Raw genomic sequence first — 9,100 nt, 5'->3', positions numbered from 1 at the left:
GTCCGGCTTGGGCCGGACTGATTTTTGTCGTCTTGCGTCCAGTACGGCTTGGGCCGGACTGGTTTTTGTCGTTTTGTTGAAACGTGTTATATCCAGTCCGAAGTCCGGAAATCCAGTGCGGAAATCCAGTGAGACCCATTCTGAAGATGCGAGTATTTACGCGCGCAGGAATACCCGCGTGCTTGATCGTATTCTCGAGTGGGAGAATGTGCCCGTCATTAATGAGGGACACGTGGCACCATTTGGGTGCCTTCGAGATGCGTGCTTCGCATTTAATGCCCCACCGCTCTTGAAAAGTTATAAAAGGAGGTTTTCACCTCTCATTTTTCACTTTCCACTTTTTATCTTCTCTTCTTTTCTTGCACTGTGAGTTCGACTTCGCAGTTCGTGGTTGGAGTTGCGCACGGATTCTATGAGCTCCCTACTCACCGGTATTCTTCTCAGCCCTTCTTTTTACTACATGTCTGATAGTAGTTTCAGTTCCGAGTCCGGCTCTGAGTCCTCCACCAGTAGTAGTTCAGGATTTAGGCCGCCTCAGGAGCCCGTCATGGCTAATCCGTCCGTTAGAGTAGACATTATAGATAGCGACGACGGAGGGGATCAGGACGAGGTGATTTTAGACTTAAACACCACCCCTCTTCCGACTGAGAGCCTCCCCCGAGCAGAAGGGAGTGTTGAAAGCGACGTTGCTGAGGCGTCCACAACATTCCTTCCTGGCCGGGCAGTGGAGGTCATCGCTAGAGCGCGAATGGATGCCAACCCAAAGTACAACCTGCGAGCTCTAGTCGAGGAAAATCACCTCACCAAGTCCATGCTGGGGGACATTAGAGATAAATACTGCGTGCCCCCAAGATTTGAACTGAGGGCAGCTATAGAGGGAGACAGAGCCTGTAACGAGAGCCAGGATCTCTGTATTTATGAGGAGTCGTTGAGGGCAGGACTCCGATTTTCTTTGCACCCATTTTTCACAGCGGTGCTTCGATACTACGGACTGGCCCCCGCCCAAGTTGCTCCAAACTCGTGGAGATTACTGACTGGGTTCCTATATCTTATCCACGGCCGGCTAGAGAGAAGGATGACTTTGCCGCTATTCCGTGCTTGTGCACATCTGAAGAGACATAAGGAAGGGGGCTGGATCTACATCAGCCAGCGCCCTGATCTGAAAGTAATTACTGGCATCCCCTCGTCGATACACTCGTGGAAGAATATGTTCTTCTACGTCGAGGATAAGGAAGCCAGTGAGCCCTGGCCTGTTCCTTTAGTGTGGGATACTCCGGATGCCACCGGACTAAGTCGCAAACCACTTCTTGAGGGAGAAGACGCGAAGACATTCGCCTTGATGCGGAAGGAGGTTGAACAAACAGGCGTTATCCGCTGCTCGGAGTTTTCGAGAGAGGAGATGCTGGTCGGACTGGGTATAAGTGCCGCGACTCCGGAACGTATGTAGCTAGACTTGTCTTTGAGATCTGTTTGCTTTTGTTTGCTGGCTTCTCACTGCTTTCTTACTTGCAGAGATGAAGAAACAATCGACTGTTGAAAGAATAAGACAGGGGGCTCAGCCACGGGCGCAAGAAGGAGCTCAACAGGCATTCCAGGAGCGCCAAAAGAGAAAAGCGGCTAAACTGGCGAGTCCAGCCCCATCGCGAGACACTCCCCCACCCCCTGCTCAGAGGGCAAAGACTACAGTGCGGTTAGTTGGCCCCTTCGCTCAGGCGGGTGGGTCTTCTAAATCCGGTGGCACCTCCACTGGAGCTGGAGCGGGAGCCCGTCCTCCTGCGAGGTTGAGTGACAACGTCTTTCGACCCAACTGGGCCGTTCAGAAGGACGATACTGCAATAGGCGAGAGCCGGGTAGCGGCCGAGATTATGACCAAGTGTCTTCTGCGGAAGGACAAGTAGAATGTCCTCCACGAACCGCCGGCTACTGGTGAAGAGGCGGTGTTCTCTTCTCTTTACCAGGTAAGGAGATGATGGTGACGGATTTGTTTACTTTCTGTCCATCTTTACGTTCTCCTTTCTCTGATATTTGTTTATCTGTAGATTGGGATTTACTACAACGATCTCAACCAGAAGAGCAAGAAATTCTCTGAGGCCATCACCAAATCTGAAGAGGTGAATGGAAAGCTGGCCCGCGAGGTCCAAGAGCTCCAAACGAGCATCGGACGGGTTGAGGCTGAAAAGAAGCTGCTGGCGGAGGATTTGGCCCAAGAGAAGCAGAAGTTAGACAAAGCTGCCGAAGCCATGGACTCTCAGAGGAGGAGAGCCAAGGAGAGGCAAGAGGTGGCAGTTAAGGAGACCGCAGAGGCGAAGGAGGCTGAACTCTTCAGCTTGTCGAGTGAGGCCTATAGTCTCGGATACTACGACTGCCTCCAGGAGTTCCAGGCATGCAACCCGAACCTGGTGTTGGCGAACCTGACTCTCCCTGCCAGGCCGAAGATTGCTGATGAGGAGCCAGATTCTGCTGCTGAGGCTCCCGCTGACGTTACCTCTCTTTCAGATGCCTCTTAGCATTTTTTCTGCTTTACTTCTCTTCTTTTTCTTTTGTAATGGTCCTTGAGACCCTGGAATTTTGACAGCCTTTTGAGGCTAATTTTGTAATGGCCCTCGAGGCCCTACATTCTGATCAATGAAATCATACTTGTCCATATCTGATCTTCTCTTTCCGATAAGCTTTAGCTGAGTAACTTATTCTGCTTGACTGAGAGCACCCGTATTTTATAAACTGGGTTTCCAGTGAGTACCCAAGTTTAAGAACTGGGTTTCCAGTGAGTACCCAAGTTTTGTGAACTGGGTTTCCAGTGAGTACCCAAGTTTTGTGCACTGGGTTTCCAGTGAGTATGTGAACTGGGTTTCCAGTGAGTACCTAAGTTTAAGAACTGGGTTTCCAGTGAGTACCCAAGTTTTGTGAACTGGGTTTCCAGTGAGTACCCAAGTTTTGTGAACTGGGTTTTCAATGAGTACCCAAGTTTAAGAACTGGGTTTCCAGTGAGTACCCAAGTTTTGTGAACTGGGTTTCCAGTGAGTACCCAAGTTTTGTGAACTGGGTTTCCAATGAGTACCCAAGTTTAAGAACTGGGTTTCCAGTGAGTACCCAAGTTTTGTGAACTGGGTTTCCAGTGAGTACCCAAGTTTTGTGAACTGGGTTTCCAATGAGTACCCAAGTTTTGTGAACTGGGTTTCCAGTGTATAAGGGTGAAACTGAGTCTGCAAAAAAAATTTATTTATTTATAATAACAAATTTACAAATTTACAAAGTCACCTTTTTACGCCGGGCAATTTGACTATTGATAATAGTTCCTGAGATTTTTGGAGTTCCATGCGTGGGGTAATAAATACTCCTCCAGTGTCTCTAGCCTGTAGCTTCCTGGGCGGATGACTTCTTTCACCCGATATGGTCCCTCCCAAGTCGGGGAGAGTTTTCTGACTTTCGTTGGCTTGGAGACAGCTGCCTTCCTTAGAACCAAATCTCCTGTCCGGAATTCTCTGGGACGTATCTTGGAGTCGTGGTAGTTAGATACTTTCTGCTTATAAGCGGCGACTCGGATTCGAGATTCTTCCCGGATCTCCTCTAGTAAATCGAGATTGGCGCGGAGCCCGTCGCTATTAAGCTGCTCGTTGAAGCTGGTGACTCTGGAAGATGGAGTGCCTATATCAACCGGTATCACGGCTTCTGTACCAAAGGAGAGGTTGAATGACGATTCACCAGTCGGCGTTCGAGGAGTGGTGCGGTACGCCCATAGAACATGGTAGAGCTCGTCTGCCCAGCGACCGGCTTTTTCATCCAGTCTTTTCTTTATCCCCTGAAGCAGGATCCTATTAGTCACCTCTGTTTGCCCATTGGTCTGGGGGTGAGCTACTGAAGTGAACCTCTGTTCAATTTGTAAGTCAGAGCAGAACTTCCGAAAGTTCCGGCAGTCGAACTGTTTGCCATTGTCCGTTATCAAGGCGCGGGGGATCCCAAATCTGCAAACTACCGATTTCCAGAAGAAGTTCTGCACATTTTGCTCAGTGATCTGCGCTAGAGGTTCTGCCTCCACCCACTTGGTGAAATAATCAATCGCCACTACCACGAACATGCGCTTTCCGGAGGCCGGTGGGAAAGGACCTAGGATGTCCATCCCCCATACTGCAAAGGGGAGTGGACTGATAATAGGGGCCATTGCTAAGGCGGGCTGGTGGATGGTGGGAGAGAATCTCTGACACTTCTCACACCTTTTAACCAGGCTCAAGGAGTCCTGCCTTATGGTGGGCCAATACAGACCTCTGAGTAGCACCTTGATCGCCAGGGCTTTGCCCCCCAGATGCTCTCCACAGATTCCTTCATGAGTCTCCTGCAGTGCATACGCGGCGTCGCTCGGTCTCAGACACTTCAGATATGGGAGAGTATATGATCTTTTATACAAAATATCGCCACTGAGGGAGAATCGGGCAGCTCTCTGTATCACTTTGCGGGCTTCCTTCTTCCCTTCGGGGAGCTTATCGTCGCACAAGTAACTAACGATCTCATCCATCCAGCACGGCTCATCCTCCACCTGCATTATCTCTGCAGCTTTACTTTCGATGCTGGATCTTTGTAGGAACTCCATGCGTATGCTTCCAAGAGTGGTATATCCAGAGGCAGCTAGCTTCGACAGTACATCTGCTTTGGCATTTTCTGTTCTGGGGACTCTGATGACCTCAAAGCTTTCGAACGTGCTGGCAAGTTGGCGAACCCTGGTGAGGTACTTAATCATACGCTCGTCTCGGGCTTCATAGACCCATTGAATCTGGTTTACAACCAGTTGAGAGTCGCAGTACGCTTTTAATTTCCGGGCGCCGATCTGGATTGCTAGGCTCATTCCGGCAAGGAGGGCTTCATATTCTGCCTCATTGTTGGACGTACGGAATCCGAATCTCAGGGCGTAATCCGCAGTGAACTCATCAGGCCCAGTGAGGATGAGGCCGGCTCCACAGCCATTTTTATTTGAAGACCCGTCGACATATACTTCCCAAGTCGATGTGCTGGCTATGGAGCCCTGCTCGGCTGGTGGTTGCCTGATTTTCGTCTGAATTTCCCCTGATATACATTCTTCAGGAACTGCTTTCTCTGCAACTGGGAACTGCACAGCTTCAGGATCGGCGACCGGCTGGGGGATGGTGCACTCAGCTACGAAATCTGCCAGCACTTGAGCCTTGATGGTTGGCCTAGGTGCGTACTGGATATCGAACTCGCTCAGCTCCACGGCCCATTTCACAAGTCGCCCGGAGATATCTGGTCGATGGAGTACTTGCCGGAGTGGTTGATCAGTCAATACCTTTATAGTGTGGGCTTGGAAGTACGGCCTCAACTTCCTGGCCGCCATTACCAGCGCATAAGCCAACTTCTCGACCCGCTGGTACCGTGTTTCTGCGTCGTGAAGAACCTTGCTGACATAATAGATAGGTTTTTGCTGGCGATGCTCTTCGCGGACAAGGACAGCTGCCAGAGCCGTGGAGCTGATGGAGAGGTAGAGAAATAGCTCCTCGCCCGGCTCCGGCTTTGTTAATAGTGGCGGGGAGGACAGATACTTTTTCAACTCTTCGAACGCGGTCTGGCACTCCCCCGTCCAGGGCGCAGTCTTGAGTTCCTTGACTGCGCTGAAGAAGGGCAGGCACCTCTCCGCTGATTTAGAGATAAAGCGCCCCAGTGCGGCTATCATTCCCGTGAGCCGCTGGACTTCTCTGATAGTTTTTGGGACAGCGAGCTCCATCACGGCTCTAATCTTTTCCGGGTTTGCTTCTATCCCCCGCTGGCTTACCATAAACCCTAAGAATTTCCCTGAACTGACACCAAAGGTGCACTTGGTGGGATTGAGCTTCATGCTGTGCTTTTTCAGGACCTGAAATGTTTCTCTGAGGTCAGATACATGGTCCTGCGCGCTACTACTCTTGACCAGCATGTCGTCTACATAGACTTCCATATTACGGCCGATCTGGTTCTGAAAGAGTCTGTTCACCAGCCTTTGGTAAGTAGCTCCGGCGTTTTTAAGGCCGAAGGGCATAACACGGTAGCAGTAAGTCCCTTGATCTGTGACAAAGGAGGTTTTTGGTATATCTGATTCGTACATCCTGATCTGGTTGTATCCGGAGAAGGCGTCCATGAAGCTCAACAATTCGTGACATGCAGTAGCATCGATAAGCTGATCGATCTTCGGGAGCGGATAGTTGTCCTTAGGACAGGCCTTGTTCAGATCGGTGAAATCGACGCAGGTTCTCCATTTTCCATTCGTCTTCTTGACTAGGACTACATTTGCCAACTAGTCGGGATATCGAATCTCGCGAATGAAGTCGGATTTCAAAAGCCTCTCCACTTCTTCCTTTATTGCCTGTCGCCTTTCAAAAGCGAAATGTCTCCTCTTCTGCTTGACCGGTCTACAGGTTGAATCAACACCAAGCCGGTGTGTGCTGATCTCTGGATCAATGCCTGGCATATCAGCAGGAACCCATGCAAAAACATCTGCATTCTCTTGGAGAAACTCAGTAAGCTGATACTGAATACTACTGCTGAGAGAGGAACCGATCAGAGCCACCTTCTCACTATCTTCTGGGCATAGTGGGATGGAGATGAGATCTTCAGCGGGTTGGTTCCCCCTGAGTTCGTCCCTTACATCGAGCAGTTCGATTGGCAGTGATTCTACTGCATTTTTTCCTTTGAGTGCCATCGCGTAGCACTCCCTGGATTGAGGTTGATCTCCTCGAACTTCGCCCACACCATGGGGCGTTATGAACTTCATTTTTTGGTGATAGGCCGAGGCCACTGCACGAATCAGGTTCTGTCCAGGCCGTCCCAGGATAGCATTATAGACCGAAGTAGCCCTTACTACCAGGAAGTTGACCATGGCGAACGCTTGGCAAGGTTGGTCTCCGACGAGAACGGGGAGCTCAATCTGCCCCACTACTTTCACGACCTCTCCGGAGAAGCCAAATAGATCTGAGTTCGCTGGCTTCAAACGGTCGTCGCCTATCATCATTTTCTCGAAGGCATGATAGTATAGAATGTCCGCTGAGCTTCCATTGTCTACGAGAATTTTCTTCACCTCCCAGTTGGCAATGAGCATGGTTAAAACCAGTGCATCGTCGTGGGGTAGAATAAGGTTGTCCAGATCGGCATCTGAGAAGGAGATCTCATTATCCGTTCTCGTCTTTTTGCTGGTTGTGTGCACGGCGTTAACTCGTCGCGCATATGCTTTGCGGGCAGCAGAGGATGTGCCCCCAGTGGCTGGTCCACCCATTATTGTACCGATGACCCCCCTTGGCTGAGATCGAGGTGCCTCAGGATGCGCATTAACGGGCTGAGAGGTCTTGTCCCGAGCAGAGGGTGGCTGCGATCTCCGAGGACTGCGGCTCTGGGGACTCTTTCCTTTGCGCTCCGGCTTGCGGCCGTCAGTTCGGATATACTTTTTCAAATAACCGCGGCTGATGAGTTGCTCAATTTCCTCTTTGAGCTGCCAACAATCATCTGTGTCGTGGCCGTGGTCCTTGTGGAAGCGACAGTACTTTGAAGGATCTCTCATGTTTCCTTTGGAGATCATTCTAGCGGGCCACTTAACGAATTTCTCTTCACTGATCGCCGCCAGTATGTGCTTTCTGGAAGTGTTGAGAGGCGTGAAGTTTTCTTCCCTTCTCTGAGGAGGCGGAGACTTCTCTCTCCGGGGAGGTTTATCCTCCCTGCGTTGCTTAGGGAGATTCTTCTATTCAGAGGTTATCCTCCGATTTGAATTAAGAGCTGCTAGTGTGTCTTCCACCGTTATATACTCCTCTGCCCCGGCCATGAGGTCCGCCAATGAGTGCGGATTTTGTCGAGCTACAGCTTGACGGAAATCATTAGACCTGGCACCCGCGAGGAGCGCGTTCATGGCTGCTGAGGGATCTAGATTTGGCACTTGAAGTGCCTCCCTGTTGAATCGGCGGACGAACACTTTCAGAGGCTCATTGTCGTCCTGCCGCAAGGCCATCAGGGATGCTGTCGTTTTCTTCGGCCTGCGGCTACTCATGAAGTGGCGGACCAAATCCTCTCCAAAATCGTCGAAGTTACTGATGGAGTTCGGTTTGATCCTGGAGTACCAGTCTCTTGCCGCACCAGTTAGCGTTGTTGGAAACGCATTGCAAATAAAGCCGTCGGAGGCGCCATGGAGGAGCATCATTGTTCTGAATATCTCCAAGTGATCCACGGGGTCAGTAGTACCGTCGTACTGCGGGACGGCTGGCATTTTGAACCCTCTGGGTGCTGGGGCACCTAGGACATCATCAGTGAATGGCGTTCTACTTGAGAACGCCCTGGAGGCGGTCCGACTCTAGTCCTTCGCCAGTTCCTCTATTCGGTGGTCCATTTCCTCCATTCTCTGTAGTAGCGGATCCGTTCTGTGGTCCAGGGACCTGATTCTTCCCACAGACCGGCTTGCCGCGGAGCCGGACTGACTCTCCGGACTCCTACGACGAGGCCGGGACCTTACTTGTGGTGCATGCTCTTCGTGAGCTCGGCGCCTCTGTGCAGAGCGGGACCGCGACCTTTGACGGTGATGGGGCTCCGTCTGTGCGTGCCTAGCTGCGGGGTGATAGGCTTGTCTGGTGGAGTAGTGAGTTCGGTCCTCACCATGGCGCGATGACTCTCCTCTGAGAATATTCGACCTTTCCTGCGCAGGTCGCGGAGCTTCCGGAGGAGGTTGGGGAGGTGTCTGAAGTAGTTGCTGGTACTGCCCAACGAGGGCTGTCATTTGCTGAAAAAGAGCTTGAACTTGCTCCGGAGTGGGGAGAGGATTCAGGTGTTCTGAGCGAGCAGGGCTATGCTCGGCTGTAGCAGAGGCTGCTACTACCAGCGAGGCGATTCGCTCGCTCCGAGTTCTACGGGGTAGCATGGCTTGATCAGTCCGTGCAGTAGGTATCCGCGCACTCTTACACCCTGCCATTTTTATGAGATGTCTGAGAACAGCTTTTAGTTCTAGGGTCCCACGGATGGCGCCAATCTGTTAGACCGGAAATCGGTAACAGGTACGACAGTGACGTAAGAGCTGAGCTGGATGGCGAGAGGAGCTGAGTCCTGACGGACCGGAGTGAAGTGGAGCGAAGTCGCTGAGTCCTGCTAT

At 51.3% G+C, this 9,100-nt stretch overlaps 1 protein-coding gene across 1 annotated transcript; it reads right to left on the bottom strand.

Annotated features, from left to right (window-relative positions):
* Window positions 1-3,280: 3,280 nt before the first annotated feature.
* On the bottom strand, window positions 3,281-6,679 carry LOC143869976 (uncharacterized). Its single transcript, XM_077376512.1, has 5 exons — window positions 6,394-6,679; window positions 5,402-5,796; window positions 4,985-5,125; window positions 4,445-4,765; window positions 3,281-3,868 (listed from the first exon to the last, which is right to left on the bottom strand). Exons 1-5 carry the CDS (start codon window positions 6,677-6,679, stop codon window positions 3,281-3,283), a joined length of 1,731 nt encoding a protein of 576 aa, XP_077232627.1.
* Between the last annotated feature and the right edge of the window lie 2,421 nt (window positions 6,680-9,100).

Source organism: Tasmannia lanceolata, unplaced genomic scaffold (genome assembly GCF_043159265.1).
Source record: "Tasmannia lanceolata isolate RefF3 unplaced genomic scaffold, GAP_Taslan_0.1 ptg000003l, whole genome shotgun sequence".
Taxonomy (NCBI): Eukaryota; Viridiplantae; Streptophyta; class Magnoliopsida; order Canellales; family Winteraceae; genus Tasmannia; species Tasmannia lanceolata.
Note: the sequence above shows the minus strand (reverse complement) of the source record. Positions and strands in the feature narration are given on the sequence as shown.

What these genes read in the sequence shown, in the direction of transcription:
- LOC143869976 (XM_077376512.1), bottom strand. Translation starts at nt 6,679, where the DNA reads ATGGCACTCAAAGGAAAAAATGCAGTAGAATCACTGCCAATCGAACTG. An exon ending in CTATCTATTATGTCAGCAAG is followed by an intron (nt 5,126 to 5,401) that starts GTTCTTCACGAC and finishes ACCATCCCCCAG; the next exon opens with CCGGTCGCCGATCCTGAAGC. An exon ending in CCAGCACATCGACTTGGGAA is followed by an intron (nt 4,766 to 4,984) that starts GTATATGTCGAC and finishes GTTGTAAACCAG; the next exon opens with ATTCAATGGGTCTATGAAGC.